The sequence below is a fragment of the Cimex lectularius genome, unplaced genomic scaffold, assembly GCF_000648675.2.
Source record: "Cimex lectularius strain Harlan isolate CLEC.00 unplaced genomic scaffold, Clec_2.1 scaffold5, whole genome shotgun sequence".
NCBI classification, from domain to species: domain Eukaryota; kingdom Metazoa; phylum Arthropoda; class Insecta; order Hemiptera; family Cimicidae; genus Cimex; species Cimex lectularius.
In genome coordinates, this window is record NW_019392993.1 from 3,646,693 (window position 1) to 3,665,738 (window position 19,046).

Below are 19,046 nucleotides of genomic sequence, written 5' to 3' on the forward strand. Positions count from 1 at the left end.
GCTGCAAACCGGAACACCACTTTCAATTGCAGAGGTCATTATGAAGTGAATGATGAAATGAAAAGTGTGAATTGAGAAAAGGATAGGGCTTAAAACTAACTCCCTAAATTAAGTACAAAAGGTTAAATACTTCTCTTGGTTTCAATCTAGAGGAGAAAGACACAACAGTACCTCTGCAACTGCCTTGCAACATCAAGGAAAATGGTATGGTCCCGGGAAAAGCCATTCGTGAGCAATGTATACTTTAATGTCAGACCCCTAAGAAGATTCTGTACTTCAGTAAAGAAATGGAAATCTTCCAGGAAATCCATGAACAGAGGTCTGACGCAAGAACGCATTTTCAGGATTTTTCTTGATATAGGGTTGTTATAATTGTGTCAGTGGATTTTTTAGTATTCCTTGTTATCTATAATAGTTGGTTGATGTAATATTCATTTTTTAACGAGGTGAAAACAGATTACTCTGAAAGGTAAAAATTGTTTCAAAGAGCATTATGATGGAGCGTATTCATTCCTACAAAAGCGTAGAGCCTATGTCCATTCATTTGCGACCTCTGCCCTTTCTCAATTAAAGAGGCGGAAAGTAATGACCGGGAGCTTGAAGTCAATTTGTTCGGCCCGCATCGGCCTCAGGACGGGACAGGGGTGCCATTCGGCTGGGTGAGATGTTCGACGATGGTGGTTGGAACTCCTCGTACATCCGGGGCTTCGACTACAAGCACACCAACACCGAGACGTACTACTTCACGTTCTACAGCGAATTCGGTGAACGAGGCGTGGCCGTGGTAGCAGAGGCAGTCGTCCTCTCCGTAACCCTGGTCGCGTCTATTGTCACCAACCTGGCTTTCATCGTTCCTCTCGTCAAAGGAAGGCATAGGACGGTGACCAATCATTTTCTTCTGAACCTCGGCTTCGCGGACATCCTCTTCGCCATCGGAATACCGGCTGTGGTCGTCGTCAGGATCAATCAAAAATGGCCACTTGGCGACCTCATCTGCAGACTTCTTCCATACTCTCAAGTAAAATTTTAAAAACTTCAATTTTAAATTTTCTTGTCTAATTTTAAACAATAAATGACTTATTGACGCGTTTCTAAGTTGTTGTGTTCTAAATAGTCAATAAAATACTTTCTTCAAGCATATTCAGACAGCAAATGACTTGAAATAATCTATCTTTAAAAGAAATGTGAATTTGTAATGAAAATGTAAAGTTAATATTAAAACACGACGTTAATATTGGGTTGTCCGGAAAATAATGCAGGATTTTGGTATTAAACAAAAAAAAAGAAACTAGTTACTTTAAAGCAATGTTCTTTAATCAAAATAATTTCCCATACNCCTGTAAACGTAAACAGAATATTTTATATAGATTTTTTTTAATGAAAACTTAAAATCCTGCATTATTTTCCGGACAACCCAATAATTAACCTCTAGATTAAAAAAATCTTTGTTAAAAATTTACAAATAATTCTTTTTCAAATCCTTCGTGTTTTTATAACAAGAATCTGTAATAATAGAAAACAGACACACAGGTAATTCACCCAAATAAACCATCTATGATCAGCCCTGCTTTTTTGTCTTTGTTAATTTTTAAAATCGAATATTATTATTGAGTAGTAAATAAATACTGCAATAATAACCATTAAAAACCGTCTGGGTGATAATGCAGTTTTATATTGACAATGTCTTTTATCTTTTTTTCATCTTGTTGTATATTAAACATTAACAAAGAGGTATTTCAATTCAAAAAACCTCAAAGTATTTCTCACTTCAAAGTAGTTGAAATAAAAATAAATATTTTCGGGGTGAATCGCTTATGTTAGAAGGATAATTAATATATAAACGTCAATATACAATTGTTTACTATTCATTCCCATCGTAATAAAATGTACACAGAGTTCAGTTTATTTTATTTTTTTTTATCTAGTCTACTTTTCACTTTTTGATTTTCAGTAACAATGCCAATAAACCTTAGAATAGAATTGAAAATATTTTAATAAATGGCCCACAGTCTTTTAATATAAATATCTCCGGAAATACGCAATCTAATTAATTGTTATTTAAAAAATATACAGGGTGTTCGGCTACTCGTGTTACAAACTTTGCCATTAGATTTCACATTCAAAATGGAACCAAAAAGTTCCAATTAACTATGGTCCGAATCTCAACAATTTAGGAGTTATTTCATTTTTCTGATTTTTTAAGATTTCACGACCTTACTTCAAATAAACAATGATAACTCGAAAACTAAAAGGTTTTTGATAAATCCGTTGATACAATGAAAAACTACGTTAAAATTCCAATAAGATGTGATCAAACTAAACTTGTAAACCTTCGTTAAATAAGCGTTTTATTAGCAAGAACTTTGAAAAATAAATTAGTTTTTTTTTTAGTTGAAAAACTTACTACGGTGATTCTCAACTACTATTTCCAAACCTAGAGACCAGCAAATTTCAGAAAAAGTACTCCATTTAATATCCTTTGTAGTGGTGCAATTGCTTTGTTAATTACTTTTTTCAAAGATGAAGAAATTTATGAAGGAAAAGAAAGAACCGTGGTTGAAGGTTGGTACGGTGAAAAGATTAATAATAATAAAAAATAAAAACTTAAGGAAATTTTGAATGAATTTATTAAACTTTTTTTAATTTGAATGTATTTTCGACGCGCTGCCGTTGCATTAAACTTGCAAAACCTGTACATAAGATGTATATCAGCGTATTCTTCATTAGAAAAAGTAGCCTTAATGTTAACCAGATAACACGTAGATAACTAACAATGTTTTGATTCTAAAAACTCTTTTATTCCGGAGAATAATAGTACAATAATTCTTTAATCAAAGATGCAGTTGTGTTGGTAAATCAGTAAACACCGGCACTATTTCGGTTTTGAACCCAAATTGAAAAATAGTTTAATGATTTCATTCAAAATTTCCTTAAGTATTTTTTTAATTTTCCACCCTACTAATCCTTCAACCACGGTTTTTTATTTTCCTTGATCAATTTCTTCGTCTTTTAAAAAAGTAATTAAAGGTTTCTGGGTTTGGAAGTAGTAGTTTAGAATCATCATTGTAAGTTTTTCAACTTTGAAAAACAAATTTTTTTTCAAAGTTCTCGCAACTAAAACACTTATTTAACGAAGGTTTACAAATTTAGTATTGATTACATTTTATTGGAAATTTACCTTAGTATTGAGTGGTATCAACGGATTTGTCTAAAACCTTTTAGTTTTTGAGTTATCATTGTTTATTTGAAGCAAGGTCGTGAAATCTTAAAAAATCAGAAAAAGTGAAATAACTCCTAAACTGTTGAGATTAGGACAATTATTAATTTGGACTTTTTGGTACCATTTTGAATATGGAATCTACTGGCACAGTTGGTTACACGAGTAGCCGTACACCCTGTATAGTTAATAATGCAATATAATAATAATATTGCTGTGACATTTTAAAAATGTTTAGACCACTTATTTTAGATCCTTGGGGAAAAGGATGAGAGGTACCATATACACTGTTTTTTATTTAGATTGAACAAGTCAATTACGATTTTATGAAAGCATTTGAAAAGGTCCATAAAGCGTTAGATAAAACAAGGTCTTAACACACTAGTGTTCTCCATAGTTTTCTAAAAAAATTTTTAACCAAGAAAAAAAAAACTCAGTATTTTTTTATCATGAGCTTTACTTTCAAACATTTCAATAATTCCAGTCTTATTTAATTATTTTCTAATGGTAACCTTCATTTATCATATACGGATTCATCTATTTTATGGAATTTTATGAAAAATTGCCTAAACCATTTGAAAATCGGTTACAAAAATAACAAAGTAAATCAGATACTTAAAAAAATTTGAAACCATTTATTCGTTTTAATAAAATAATTTTTACAATGATTTCACAAAACTATCAAGATTTAACTGGTCCAAATTTTATTTTAGTATTAATAATTTATAATTAATTGATTAATGTATTGCTAATGAAAGCAATAATCTTGAACAGTTATTATACATAAATTTCTTTCAATTTTTGTTGTTTTTCTATTAATTGTTTTTACCTACTATAACTTAGCTATTGTTAAAATTCAAATAAATTGTTCTGACTTTATGTACAACCATTAATTAATAACTTAACAGAAATGAATTTTTCGTTTAAAGCCAATGGTGAAGTTTCTTTTGCAGTTTCTGATTTAACCTGTTATTTCTGCAACATCTAACGTTTTCGCCATTTTTTCATAAAAAGACTTATTGAATTGTCAAATGAAAATGTAGGTTACCATTTGAAAAATAAAAATATCATCAAATTTTTAAGAAATTGAAAAAAATAACTGTAAAAATTGCAATGATTGAAAATAGAGCTTATGGCGAGAAAAATCCTGGTAAAGTTTTTACTAGGGTGAATAATTTTTGAGAAAACAGAGAGAACACTAGTTAGCTGAAACCCTGTATAAGTAACATTGATGAACTGATGTTCAAATGGTTTTCGCCATTTTTCATAAAATTTCATTTTTTAATTTAAAAGACTGTCATTATTGCAATGTTTGAACGTTTGGCTAAAAGAAATATGTTCAGTTTTTTCTAGGTTGAGTAGTTTACGTTTCTTGCGTTTCAACACCTTTTGCCGGTGTTCAGTAAAGTTTATATAATTGTCAACCTTGTTTTTATTTATTCTCGCATGGTCCTTATGAAAATATTTCAAATTTTGTCTGAAAATTTATAGAATATTTTCCTAGTTTCTAACTTTTTTTACAGCAAAATGAGGAGAGTTTCCCCTTTGACTTTTGCCTCTTATAATCCACGCGACGATGACTAACCCATCAATTACCAAGGATATGAAAGCACCTCATCGACTCCCAAGGGCTTTATTGTGTACTAAAAAACTACCTCGTAAACTGGGTTCAAATGGGTATTTTTTACTCCGAGCATCTAGTAATTCCTCCTCTAAGGTTAAAACGAAAGATAAAGTGCTGTCGAATCTATGAAAGCAGAAATCCTAGGAATAACGTTTATTTATGTAAATAAAGCATTTCATGTATTAATATATAAATTTCCTGGTAAGATTAATCATCACCTCTACTCGTACATTGACATATCCATGGAAAATATAACTTTTTATATTTCTTAAACCATGAAGCACAACTGAACACTTTTTAGAAAATTTACTTTATTGGAAACTTAAGTTTGTTGTTATTACAATTAATTAAGGTCTTTAGTTGAGATGAAAAAAGCTAATGGCACGAGCGGGATTCGAACCCACGATCTTCGATGTGAAAAATGGCAAAAAGAAGGGAAAACTCATAAGGTGGGGTTGAGATAGGAAGTTGATGTCCGAGTGGATCGAGGTCACGATAGCTCAGGAGCAGCGGCGTATCTAGCCGAAGATCGTGGGTTCGAATCCCTCTCGTGCCATTAGCTTTTTTTCATCTCAACTAACTTAATTAATTGTAATGTATTAATTGGTAAAGCGGACCACGAAATTAGTGAATTTGTTGTTATTGCTTACAAATTATGCATGAGCGAGCTTATTAAAACATTCAATGGATGTGCAGACTCCTGATCATCTTTATTACAGTAAACAATATTGCATTGGAAAAAAAAATGTATATATATATATATATATATATATATATATATATATAGAGAGAGAGAGAGAGAGAGAGAGAGAGAGAGATAGACAGGGTGACTGGCGATAAGTGTCCAAAATTTCAGGTGTTTCTACTCACCATATGCAACAAAAAACTTCGTATAAACCCCTGTCCACCTTTTTTCCAGGTTTTGGGTGTTTTTAATTTTTCGACTTAGGTCCATTAAATTGTTTATAAACTTCAGAATTACTGACTATAGAAAAATCTGGTTTGTCTCACCTGAAAGAACTCGCACCTTCCAACAATTTCATCAGAGGCTGAGGGAAACTGGTTCTTTCACTCGAAGAACGAGGGAAGACAATCAGTAAATTGATGTAGATGAGGAAATTTTGCATTCTGTTAGTCGTGATCCCGAAACCAGTATACATGCGTGATCTATAGACCTTAGTGTTTCATAATGGAGAAGTTGAGATACCTTCCGTCGGGAACCATTTTACGAGAGTTAATGACGTAGGTGAGGAAAAAAACTCACTGCTGGTGTTCGCTCCAAACTTTGCACCCTCTTTCCTCAAATGAAAGAACCAGTTTCTTCAGCCTCTGATGAAGTCATTGGAAGGTGCGATCTGCTGGAACATCTCAATGAGGAAAACGAGCTTGGTATTCTCCCCTTGCAGCAGCACCATTACCGTTGCAGTAACCGTAAATGAAAAGAGCCAGACGGATTTCCTGAAAAAAGTGAACGTGTGCCCCTTCATAGACACCGGTTTTTTTCAACAAAATACAAAATTTTGGGGCTTTCCAGAAGCGCAATCCAAAAAGGTCGGTATACCGCTGGAAGCTAATTGAATGGAGAACTTTTGAGGGTATTTGCAAAGCTCCAGGAGTTTGTAGCTAATAACAATTACTAATCCAACATTTTCAAAAAATTCCAAATTTCAACGTTTTTGTTTTTTCTGAATTTTTTGTGCAGAATTTTTTCATCAATTCTGCAATGTAAATAGGTTTCCTTACAGAAAATTTAACGTTCTCTCAGGTGGCACAAACCAGATATTTCTACAGTCAGTAATTCTGAAGTTTATAAACAATTTAATGGACCTAAGTCGAAAAATTAAAAAACACCCACAATCTGAAATTACTTCTTTACCGTTGAGATTTGGACAGGGGTTTATAGGACGTGAGGAAGTGTTTTGTTGCATATGGTGAGAAGGAACACCTGACATTATCGACACTTATCGCCAGTCATATCATATATATATATATATATATATACACATCCATTTCGACCACCTAGAACAAATTACAATATTGTTTATTTGTTTCAGCTTGTATGTGGTTTCATGGTGTTGTGGAGTTTAACGTTTGTCAGTATCGAGAGATATAGATGCCTTACGCTCGATCCTCAGCTAAGAATCACCTCCAATACAGCAAAGTTATTAATAGCAATATTGTGGATATTTGCCCTTGCTCTATTCTCCCCAATTACATTTTGGGTACGTTTCTATAAAATTAATTAATATTATTTTTCTAATTGTGTTTCTTATAAATAATTTTAAATTTTTGTAGAAGGATTGTTTTAATGACATATTTTACAGTATTTTTTGTGTGAAGTTTAGACACGAGGAAAGCCTTAATATATGCACATTGAGGTTTCCGAAGGCAGGAATCAAAATATCGCTCTTTTTCACCATCATAACAACCCTTTTCACCTGCATAATTCCTATATGCATTTTGGTGTTCAACTATCACAGGATATTTATGAAGATGGTTGAAAACAGACAAAGATGGGAATTGCCTACTGTGCTCAATTCGAGTTTGTCGCGACAAGAAGAAGTTGTCATTTCATATTTATAATCAGTGTTTATATCGTTTATTATATGATTAAATGTTTTAGGCCAGAGTACGAAAGCACATTCGCATCATGCGAGTTGCATTGTTCAACATGCTTGTCGTCCTTGCAATGTGGCTACCGATAACCGTTGTCCTCTGCCTCATCTATGTAGACGGTGACCGTCCTTTGTCGGACAACAGTTTTTTCCTGAGGTCACATCATTTCATATATTCACTCACTTTGGCATTGGTGAACACAGCAGTTAACCCATTCTTGTCAGGTGTCATCAGATTCACCTGCTCAGCGGATCAATCCCAAGGGATTTCAAAACTTCTAAGACTTGCATCATCATTTAACTGATTGTAATGTATACAATAAATATATTGTTAATTATCTTGTGCTTCTTGTTTGTTTTGTGTTCACTCTTTTAAACACTTCTCAAAGTGAAATAAAGAAATGAAGTTCTTCAGGATGGCCTGTCAATACTTGATGATTCCATAAACATTAATTTATTAATTTCATTATTAATTTATTTTTTATTAATGATTCCTTTAATTTGTATATTTGGGCTTTTTAAAAGTGTAATACCAAATAAAATTGGCTTTCACCAAAGGACACTTTATTTACATTTTTTATTTGGTGAGTTTACACAGGAAATACATGTTTTATAGCATAATTATCACGATTTATTACTCGAAATATTATGTATTCACAGTGATGAAGACGTAAGATTAGAGCATGTTCTGACGTTTAACGTTTACCTAGATTTTATTACTTTGTACACGTCTAATAAAACTGAAATAAAGATAACAGCTCAAAGAAATGAGTTTTATGTTTTTACCAATTTAGTCGTAATTTTGTTAGTTGTTGTTTTTTGCAGGTTTGTCCATTTGAACATAGATTGGAAAGAGAAAAAAACATGAAGCTGAGGTTGTACAATGAGAATAATGGATATACGGGAAAGAAGACTCCGGTCCAGATGTAAAAAGCCAGAGGCAAGAATAATCCGATAAACGTCTTCAGGGAATTAAGCAAGAACCAGTTGATGATGATGGAAGCCGAACATTCGATAGTTGTGACGGAAAGTGATCAAGAAATCTCATCTTCCAATTCGTTGTTTGCAAAAATTATGCACATCGAAGCTATAAAATGTAATTCGCGATCCAGAATTTCCCTACGGAAATAACATTAGCTGCATATGTCTAGCGTTTAATTCAAAATTCGTACACTGTATAAAATTTTCTATAAAAATGAAGGCAATGTCTGAACCTTATCGGCCATGTAATATATATATATNTGAGAATCGGACCATGGACAATATGAACTTTTTTGTTCATTTTAGGGTGAAGAATCTACTGGAGAAGTTTGTAGCACGAGTAGCAATTCACCCTGTATATCGATAGTTGCAATTATGTAAATACAAGAATTAGTTTCGTATCTGGTTACGAAACCCAATTTTATCTTGGATTTTTCTGATTTCTATTAACGCACTTATACTTTCTCTAACGTGGGAAACCATAATCACCATAAACCTATCATAATAAAGAAAGGTTTACTGAACACAAGGAAAAAACTTAATAGGATATAATATATAGAGTGTGAGAGAGAGTTATGATAATCTTTATTTACACTCCCAAAGTGAATTGTTAGAGGAAGAAAAGTAACACAGAGAGGCCGACAGAGGCAGAAAGACAGAGAAACAGAAAGTGGAAAAGAGAGGAAGAGAAAGTGAAAGTAGTATAGAGGGCGTATAAAAGAAATCAACGCACGGAAATACAATATAAAGATAAATGATAAACTGTACGAGAAGAAATCAAAACCCAGAGAGTAAGAGAGCGTGAGTCTTATATAGAAAGTAAACAAGAAAGAAAAAACCGTAGTAGCAGTTTGATTGTGAGACAGGCAGATAGAGATACAGAGTGATGGAGAGAAAAAGAGGAAAAAAGGATAAAGCTAGCAAGAAAGAAGAGAAAGAAAGACGGACAAAATCAGAGAGGGTGTCTAAAAGAAAGCAAGTAAGAGAGAGTAAGAGGAATTGTGATAGAAAGCCAGAAAATGAAAGACAGTGGGAAGAGTCAGAGGAGTAGATGAGAGAGAAAGACACATTATAAAAGAAAAATTGGTAATGTGACAGAACGAGTGAGATAGAGGGAGTATGAAAGAAAAGTAGAGAGGAAGGAAGAAGCGAGATGCCGAAACGAGCAGAGAAAGAAATATCACCTAGGTATAAACTTAGAGATTACAAAAACAGAGAGAGTGAGAGAGAGAGAAAACAGACAAAGTAAGTGTGAGAAACTGATAGATGAATAGTTACAGAGGAAAAAGGGCAAAAATATTATGGTCCATACTCATTATTACTGATTTAATTTGTGATGTGATTCTTCTAGCATTTAAAACAATATTCGCAAACTTACTGTTCACACGTATTGCACATCTACTTACAGCTCTATAAATAATCCTTAAAAATCCAGTTTCTACTACCGTGTAAATGGTTCTATTCTAAAATTACTCTATGACATAATATTACGAAATCAAGGTCAAAGCCATGGGCTTTTAATATTCGCATTACGTTTAGTCGAACAACAAGGGGATGGATGAACAACAATTAACGTAGTTTTCATTCTATGTAACAAAGTCTGTAAATTAGCATAGCAACGTTGTTAACGGTTTAACATTAACATATAGTCTCTGAGGACAGTGGCAAAGCCTGATTTTCAAACCTATAAGGACTACTGCTCATTTTATCACTGGTAAATGAAGTTTCCTATTTACTCCGGTATTTTTCAGCATTTCTTTTGACGATTTATTTTCTAAAAGATTCCTGATGAAAAGTGAATTTTAAAAAGTCTAAAAAACAGCATTCTACCAATGATGCTTCTCTGTGAAATTGCTTAAAAAACTGTCTTTTCTGGTCAACAAGACCGATATTATGAATGTTTTTCTCCGTGAAAGACGGAACATTAGTTACTTTTGTAGTATCACAAATTTGTTTAAATAAATAGCATTTTGGTTATGAAAGAAAGAAGGCTTTTAACAGTTTTTAGCTTTTAACAAAAAGAATTCTAAATGTGAGTTACATAGGTAGGGATGGTTAGGGTATATAGGTAGAAAAGCTTTGTGTAAATATACAAATTTACATATAAATTTTATTTTAAAACGGTTCACAAATAATTAATACAAAAGCAGGAAACGACGTTTGCTTAATTTGCCTAAAATTAATTCGAAATGTCTAGACTTTCAAGGATTTTCTTGGTTCGAGCTGTATATTGAACCCGTCGCTCCTTTTAAGGATAATATCGGCCTGCAGATCCCAGCGGTCTTCCAAGCAGCCTGGTTTCACGTGAAAATTTCTCAGAACTGTAGCCAAAATTGTTTTCAGCTTGAGCATTGCGTATTTGCGCCCTTAAGTCAAACAAATCCAGTATTATAATTAATTTGTCTTGATGTACCATAACTCTAAACTCACCGACGCAGCTCCTTGGGCCGGCACTGAACGGAATGAAGGCATAGAAGTGCCGTTTGGCGGATTTTTCCGGGAGAAAATTGTCCGGGTCGAAGTGGTTCGGATTCGGGTAGACGTCGTCACGTCGGTGCAGCTTGTACGGTACAATGCACACGGTACAATTGGCAGGGATCGTCAGGTTTTTCGATACTGAAACTGGCTTTTGTAAATCAACTTCGTAACCGAACCGACCAACTTACCTATTTTTAGCTCTTTTTTCATCTCCCTGGCTATCAGCGGCACTGGGGGGTAAAGCCGGAGGGTCTCCATGAGGCATCTCTCGAGATATTTCATTTCCATCGTGTCCTGGAAGGTGACATCTCGGTCTGAATCTCCAAATATGCTATACAACTCTTCCACGCATTTTTTCTTTTTAAAAAACAAGAAGAAGAAGGTTATGTCTTATTTCAAGCAATAATAATAATTTAACTATACTTGGATATCTGGTCTGGATGCCATGATACAAAAGAAGAAACTGCTTGCAGCTGCGGTCGTGTCGTGGCCCTTAAAAATATCAGGTTTGTTTAGGTTAGGTTTACATTTACGATTAGAGACGTGTCTTAGGTTAGCGTAGTATTAAAATAAGTTTCATACTAAAACATATGCTGAAAGATGTAGATAAAGCAAATATGGAGCCAAGACGGTTTCCTTAACCAAGGAGAAAAATGAAGGCAACAAATTAGGTTAGGGTAGGAAGGTTAGGACTAGGTTAGAGTTACGGTTAAGAATAGGGACGGGTTAGATGTTAACGGTTAGATGAGATTAGGTGTAGTTAGAGCGGATTAGAATTAGATTAGAGTAAAGTAAGGTAATAGAAAACCTCGCAGGCTAAAATGTAAGCTGAAAAATCTAGATAAAGCAAATCAGGAGCCAAGATGGTTCCATTAACCAAGGAAAAAGAAGAAGGAATCAAGATTAGGGTTACGGTTAAAATTAGGGTTAGTGCTTAACCGTAACCCTAAGACTTGTGTTTTATCGTACTAAATACCAAACCGTACATAATCGTTATTTATTTCAATTATACTAATAAAGTTGAGTTTGTTAAAATTTAAATACCTCGAACATAATGGTGTCCAGCTGCTCTTTGACTTCCTTGTCGGTGATGTCCATCTTGAACTGGGATCTCTCAATCATTGATTCCAAAAATGGTAACCTTTTTTTCTCTCCTTAAACAAAAAACATTCATCACTTTAATTGTTTTTTTAATTGTATTAATAAAATCTACCTATATCTAAGTCGACGTCCAAGTCGTCCCTGAGCCCAGAGGCTTGCCCGAAAGAAAAGCCTTTGGTAGTCTTGACTTCTTCGAACTCTGTATCTTCCACTGTGTCGCTTTTGACCCCGCTGAACACTTCTTCTTGTTTCTTCGTCAAGACCTGACAAAATCGATCATCAAAATAAATAAATTTTATAATTACCTGAAATATATTTGTCTGATACCATTGAAGTAAGGCCGTGAATTTTGCCGAGAAGAGCCTTCTGCACCATGCCGTATTTCGAGAAATAAAATAAGAATTTCGGCCTCAACCATACTTTGACCTGCCTCGAGTGGATAATGTCACAAAGCCTAATAAAAAATAGGATAATCAAAAAATAATAATTTATTATTTTGTTTTTTTACTTACTTCATAACAGCCATAGCGTAGTCGTAGCAGTTTCTGTTCTTCGTCTGGCTCTTAACGCCCATAACAGTCTCTACATCATAAAAACGTTAATTAAACATTATTTGATTTAAATTTGACGTGGTTACCTATCAAAGTTTCCACGGTACACTCGCTCATGTAGTCGTGGACATCGAACACGTTGTCGCCTTCCTCCTTCATCCTTCGCACAACGACCTTCGCGTTGTCGTTAAACCTTACCATAAACGATCTGAGGACGTTAAGATGGAAAGTTGGCGCAATTAAACGTCTGTGCGCTCTCCATTTTTCTCCTTCACAGAATAAGTTGTCAAATTAAGTAAGTGTTATGAAAATGTCACTGCTATGCACAAAATTGTCATAACGTGTTCTTCATTCTGTAAAACCAGCCCTCATATAAATGTCACCTTCGCTCTCAACCCTTTGTCTTGCTTGACAAACAGCCAACATCTGCCTTAATTTATTTCTTTTCTCTAAATAAAAGTAATTTTCTAAAAATTCAATTTCATCGAAGATGGAATGATGATAACCATATGGATGAGAACTGGTCACTAGCACTATGATAAATGTAAACAAATTAAATATCCTTGCCATATTCGACAGGTGGTACAATAATATATCTTGCCAATGCTTCAAAGGACATTTTGTATCATAAAATTTAAAAATTGTTTTATGTTGTCAGAAAAGAAATGATTCGTAATTACGCAAAATACAAAGTTCTAAAAGCATTTTTTTTAAATAAATAGTGCATTGAACACAGACAATAGTCGCTGGTTCTGTTTGTTCCTTACTTTTCGTAATTTTGTGAGGTTTGAATCTTTCAAAACATCTAGACTTTAATTGATGGACAACCCTTAATTTTTTTAAAACAGCATATTTCTATACCTAGGCGTTTCAACAGCTATAGATTTTGAAAAACTTAGAAAAAGGGACACGATTGACTGAATAACACACAGATTAACTACAGCAGTTGGCCAGACGCTGAAAAGCGTAGACATACGAAACCATTATTATACTATCCCAAACTATTAAAGTAATTTATTTTTTATATTTATTACCCTCAGGGTGCCGCTGTTTTTGAAAAAAAGCCCATTTGTAAATATGTCGGGTTCGAATGCAGGGCCGCTGGATTCGAACCCGGATTCGAACCTTTACCTTACAGTGATGAGCGCCGTGTCAACGCCTAAACCGTTGCGGCCACCGACGCCTCGAAGTAACTTATTCAAAAGTAAAATAAGTCCCGTAAGATAAAGCAAAAAGTATTAACCTGTACTTGTTAGAAGACCGTTTCCGAGCCAAGGCCTGAGAAAAGCGTATTCGGCCGACTTGTCAAGATGCTCGTGGCTGCTCAAAACCAGCTAAAAATTGCAAACAAAATAATATTTGTAAACAGTGTGAAAATAAGAAAATAAAGACTTACTTCGATATCAGCAGGATGGAACAAGAACACTATAAGCCTCGGACCTATCCAGAGTTTAGCCACATCCGTGTAAATGTCACCTTTGGCAACGAGGTTGTCAAATATTTCTAAACATGACAAACACGTTTATAAATTGTATAAAAATTGTTTATGTATGACATATTTATGCTTGTTCTGTGTATTCTTGATATTATATTTAATAAATTCCTTGATGAAAGGACATCACTTATGACTAACTGGACAGTAGAACATCTAAACTGTTTTTTTCCGTCAAAAATAATTTAAACCTCTCGTCAAATAAACTTTACTATTATTTATTGTTATTTATTGAAACTGTGATTAATTTAACGATTTGTTTCTTGGCTTTTCGTCTTCATTGCATTTAGACTGTAAAGCCATCTGCTTTTTGAAGTTTGGTGGAAATGGGTGAACAATATTCCAATTTATTTAAAAATTATATATAACTGATTTTATGACTTTGAATTTTTTAATAATACAGCTTGATATCCAACTTCCATATTCAAAGGTTTCTTGGAACGAGGTAAGAAAATTCCAAGGACAACGCTAGGAATCGAACCCAGGTCCTCTTCATTCATCAAACCGAGAAGCCCTAGCACAATGTAGTATTATAATTCATTTTTATAATTTATTATTAACATCAAAAGAATAGAGCTTAATTCTCAATTCGATCCAAAATTTTGTAAGACATGCTCCTTAAGGCTTAAGGAGGGATACAAAATATAATATTCTATAGCAAATTATTTTTATTACTAGTGTATTTATTTTAATAATTAATTTTTAGCCTCTACTTATCAATAAACGTTGACGTACTAACGAGCTTTGAAAATTTATCTGATAACTTTTGACTGGAAGTATTGGCGGAACTGCACAGTTCTACTCCGTATAACCAAAGTCGTTGCAGTAATGATTTGTGCAGCATTATTTGAGCTTTGAACTCAAAACACATTTTTGTCCTAAAAGTTTTTGTAGCTGTCTTAAGTTATTGCATCTTATGTCTTGAGGGGGGATTCCTCGACAGTCTGCTTTCTAGGTATAGTTCTGAGTATTTGACTTGAGTGGAAGTAGGTAGTCCTTTTTGTTGATGTGCTGTAGAGGTCAAGACTGTTATTTCAGTGTAAATGTAGCGTGTATATTTTTCCTCATTTAGCCTTTTCCTCCACTGTTGGCATCAGCCAGTGTTCTTGGATGTTGGAGGTTGCTTGGATAACTCGCGTAAAATACTGAATTGTGTGGTGTTTAGTGACCGTTAGCCAATGATTATTTGGTGATGGTGAGGTGCGGTGGCACTCTCATCACGACTCACAAGAATGACACATCTACACAGAAAACAAACACTTTGAGCCCTAAAGATGATCTCAATAAAGATCGAAACGTTGGCATGATAAAGAAAATGTTTTTCTAAAACATACGTCATACCAGACCGCACCTCATGATCTCCAAATAATACTGAATTGCCGTATCATCGGCATAGGTTGTAATGATGGTATTGGGATGTATAGTGATTGATCCATAAAAATTAAAGAAATAATCACATAATTACCTGATTGCCGTAATGCTCATTATTCATCTGTCCGAACCTCGTGAATTAAAACAAATCCATGTCGGAGAATTGAGCCTTGCTTATACCCTGACCAGCCCCTGAAGATGACGGAATGCCAAATTGATCGGATATGGCCAAACAGCAATAGTTCTTGTACCTTGATCGAATTAATAATTGCAAGACTCTTCTTTAAATAGTTTGCAATTGAAAAAGTCAAAATTTGCATCAAGCCTTGCCTCACCCTACTAAATACCTGACAACTGAAAAGGAGAGAAGGCGTTACGTGCCTATTAAACCAAAATGATCGGAAACGACCAAACTTAAAATTTCATATACTGAACTTGCCAATAGGACTAGATCAAAATGGTTAGGAACAGAATTAAAACACTTATAAAGTATTATTTAAATATGACCGTTGACGTCGGCCGTTCTCTAGAGTCTAGTGCGTGGTCCAAGAACGACGACGGGAAGGGTAAAAAATAGTATTATTTTTTCTTCTTTTCTTTTTATTTTCTGGAAGTGGCGATGATGGTAATGATGAACTCAACTACCTTTTTTCTTTCTATTCTTTTTAAGTCAATATTTCAATAAAAGGAATAAAAAGGAAAAAAATTTGTTGGGTTAATCATTATCCTCATTCTCATAGAAATATTATTTGTTCAAGGGTTGAGATTTAAGAGAGGATTAAAGACTTAGAAAGTAATACATTAATAAAAGAAGTTCAATTTTGAAGAAAACGAGGTCCCAAACAGCTGAATGAAAATGAATGATAAGCATCAAAAATCTTCAAGGATAGGCAGACCAGGATGACAGGTAACTATCAACCAATAGGTTTACCAACCCGCAGACCACAGGAGGAAATCTCACAAGTTAACAAAGGAAGCTTGAAAAAGCGATTATGACTTATGGTGAAACGAAAGAACACTGCCCTAGGATTTTAGAGAGACTAGGAAAGGTTGGTTTAAAAAAAGTATGCAAAAGAAAAATTAATAATGCTGTTGGAATTAAACATAATAACTAAGGAACATCAATATCTACAGCGCAAAAAGCCATAAAGTTCAAAATAAAATAAAAAAGTAAAATCTAACTTACTGTGTGGCGAACCGAGAAACTCAAGAGCGTTGCCGATTATCGGATATCCCGGAGGACCGGGTATCTTGTCCGCCAGTTCGTACAACCGGTTCCTTGACTCCGCCCAGCAAAAGTAGACTAGGAAGGCGGCAAACGGGATGAGGATGAGGGTCTCCACATCCTGGAATAAGCTCAACATTGTCGACCACATCCCGACTCCTTTTTGGACATAGGTTCACGGAAGAAGCTTATATCAAATTCACTAATTCGTGGTCCGCTTGACCAATTATCATATCAAATCCCCCACCAGTCTAATTTTCCCCCAAAAACTCATTCGTCTTGTTTTGTCAAATTTTCAACTATTTTTATATTATTCCAACCATAATCTTTTTTCTACTTTTCTCCATTGCTGGAATTGACTTAATTTCAAAATTTTTATTTCACCGATATTCTGCAGAAAATCTTGATAATATTGTAATTCTAATCACGAAAGATTATATCGATTAAATTAAGTATTAACTTATTTAATTGGTACAAAGAATCGTTCATCTCCTTGTCAATTGTTAAAATCTTCCTATTATTACAAATGTCTATCATGCTTAGTCTTCAAACTTCAAAGCAACTTCACTTGTAAGTCTGAAAAATTCACATGAGATAGTTATACACCAATTAAAAGAGTACATAACGGAAAAAGAATGTCTACAATCATAAAAAGGCCCAAGATCCTTATATTTATAAGAAGGAATCTTTACGTGGACATTTCAGACAAAGAATTGTATTTTGAACGTCTTCGATCATTCTGGTCTTCCTTTCTTGCTGGAATTCCATTCTGCTCTGTCAGAGGTGTTTCAGCAATCCGCACCCAATGTATTAGAAACTGTCATGTGTGGAAAGAATCTGGAACAGCAGATATTGCTTACCTACAATCACAAAATATAAAAAAGATCTCAAGAGCCAAAAAATTATTTCAACCAAGAAGTATTAAGTATTTAATGTAGCAACAAAAGAATTATGTTCTCCGATTATTCTCGTTTGACCGTTCTTGCTGTTTATGTCTGTCAAAGATGTTCCACAATTCACCCACCTCCGAGGATTGATCTGTATATTATATACAACTTACAATATAATAAAAAGTTCAGGTATGATAAAATCGGCGAGAATCACCTCAATTTTCCCAAATGATTTACAAACCGTCAACTGCTCTTACGTGTTTTCAGAATCTCGATCAGCGAACTTTGCTAACCTGCAATCCCAAGAAGGAACAAAAGGTCTCAAGAGCCAAAAATTGATTCTAACATAAAAGTATTAATTATCATAACGTTTGAGCCTAAGAACTGAAGTAATATGATGGTCTCCGATCATTCTGGACAGTTCATTCTTGCTGGACATGTTTGTCAGAAGTGTTCCAGCATCGCGCTGTCTCAAGTGGTTGGTCTGTGATATACTACCATCTGTGTCTGTCTGTAAAGATGCAGGCTCACCAACCGATGAGCATGGCAAAATGCTGAAACGGCTTTGACATACCAAAACGACGTGGATTAAGATTAAGGTAGGGTTAGAGTAGAGTCAAACAAAACAAAACTTGCCTGTAAACCTTTTAGTGAATCGTTACCTACAGTAAAGTATGGAAATTATAGTAGTTATTGATAAATTTATTAGTTGGCCCAACCAAGTTAAATAGATAAACTATTATTGTATGCTACATGCTTATAAGTTTTACGCGGTTAGGCGGACTAGTATGATGGAAGAAATTCATGCTCAATTTCAAGGCTCAACACAATCTCAAGAAGAGATTCTTAACAAAATCTGCTAGACTTATACAGAATTTACATCTGATGTTACAAACATCAAATATACAAGAGTAACAGATGAAGTAGAATTACAAACAAAATTAAACATTTTGTAGGATTTTGTTTTGTACAGCCGATAATAGTTTTTTTTATGTAAATGAAAGCGACCATATGTACATTCTAAAAAGCATTTAAATCGGCTAAAATATATTAACGAATTAGTGTGAAAATGGAGGTGAAGACATTGGACAAAGCGACATCGCCTCTGCATAAGACTATCAAGAGAAAGGACAGAAGGTTTCCAAACGTGTTTAATAACAAAGCAAAGCCTTCTAAAAGTGAGTAAACTTACTAATATCATTTTTCCGAACATTTTATCACTAACTTAACAATCAGATGACAAACATTACTTACCTGACAAGCCGGGTATGAGGAGTGTCGCCATACAGGACGACTTCATATTCAAGGAGGATAATCTCATACAAGAGAGGATGAACATGTACTTGTCACACGAACGGCGGATATCTGACGCTGAAATGGTAATGCAGTGTTTCAGGCAGATTTACCCGGAAGGGGAGAAGAGGCACAAGCGCTGTCCGCCTGCTTGAACCTTTTACTCATGTATTCTCAATCAATTATGAAAATAAAAACGTTACTTGTT

At 34.2% G+C, this 19,046-nt stretch overlaps 3 protein-coding genes across 3 annotated transcripts; 2 read left to right on the forward strand and 1 right to left on the reverse strand.

Annotated features, from left to right (window-relative positions):
- Positions 1-602: 602 nt before the first annotated feature.
- LOC106666083 (free fatty acid receptor 4-like) lies at positions 603-8,211 on the forward strand. Its single transcript, XM_014392974.2, has 4 exons — positions 603-1,018; positions 6,896-7,063; positions 7,182-7,403; positions 7,465-8,211. The coding sequence occupies exons 1-4, from the start codon at positions 665-667 to the stop codon at positions 7,759-7,761; spliced, it is 1,041 nt and encodes a 346-aa protein (XP_014248460.1). The 5' UTR covers positions 603-664; the 3' UTR covers positions 7,762-8,211.
- Positions 8,212-10,567: 2,356 nt separating this feature from the next.
- Positions 10,568-16,834, reverse strand: LOC106666181 (cytochrome P450 4g15-like). The gene is made up of 12 exons (XM_014393183.2): positions 16,617-16,834; positions 13,964-14,070; positions 13,811-13,901; positions 12,654-12,836; positions 12,529-12,598; positions 12,344-12,470; positions 12,129-12,279; positions 11,960-12,069; positions 11,339-11,407; positions 11,104-11,272; positions 10,868-11,053; positions 10,568-10,803 (listed from the first exon to the last, which is right to left on the reverse strand). Exons 1-12 carry the CDS (start codon positions 16,804-16,806, stop codon positions 10,631-10,633), a joined length of 1,626 nt encoding a protein of 541 aa, XP_014248669.1. The 5' UTR covers positions 16,807-16,834; the 3' UTR covers positions 10,568-10,630.
- Positions 16,835-18,503: 1,669 nt separating this feature from the next.
- On the forward strand, positions 18,504-19,046 carry LOC106666183. The gene is made up of 2 exons (XM_014393187.2): positions 18,504-18,723; positions 18,782-19,046. The coding sequence occupies exons 1-2, from the start codon at positions 18,615-18,617 to the stop codon at positions 18,991-18,993; spliced, it is 321 nt and encodes a 106-aa protein (XP_014248673.1). The 5' UTR covers positions 18,504-18,614; the 3' UTR covers positions 18,994-19,046.

What these genes read in the sequence shown, in the direction of transcription:
- LOC106666083 (XM_014392974.2), top strand. Translation starts at nt 665, where the DNA reads ATGTTCGACGATGGTGGTTGGAACTCCTCGTACATCCGGGGCTTCGAC. An exon ending in GACTTCTTCCATACTCTCAA is followed by an intron (nt 1,019 to 6,895) that starts GTAAAATTTTAA and finishes TATTTGTTTCAG; the next exon opens with CTTGTATGTGGTTTCATGGT. An exon ending in GTTTGTCGCGACAAGAAGAA is followed by an intron (nt 7,404 to 7,464) that starts GTTGTCATTTCA and finishes TAAATGTTTTAG; the next exon opens with GCCAGAGTACGAAAGCACAT.
- LOC106666181 (XM_014393183.2), bottom strand. Translation starts at nt 16,806, where the DNA reads ATGTGGTCGACAATGTTGAGCTTATTCCAGGATGTGGAGACCCTCATC. An exon ending in TCCATCCTGCTGATATCGAA is followed by an intron (nt 13,902 to 13,963) that starts GTAAGTCTTTAT and finishes TGCAATTTTTAG; the next exon opens with CTGGTTTTGAGCAGCCACGA. An exon ending in TACCGTGGAAACTTTGATAG is followed by an intron (nt 12,599 to 12,653) that starts GTAACCACGTCA and finishes TTTATGATGTAG; the next exon opens with AGACTGTTATGGGCGTTAAG.
- LOC106666183 (XM_014393187.2), top strand. Translation starts at nt 18,615, where the DNA reads ATGGAGGTGAAGACATTGGACAAAGCGACATCGCCTCTGCATAAGACT. An exon ending in CAAAGCAAAGCCTTCTAAAA is followed by an intron (nt 18,724 to 18,781) that starts GTGAGTAAACTT and finishes CTTAACAATCAG; the next exon opens with ATGACAAACATTACTTACCT.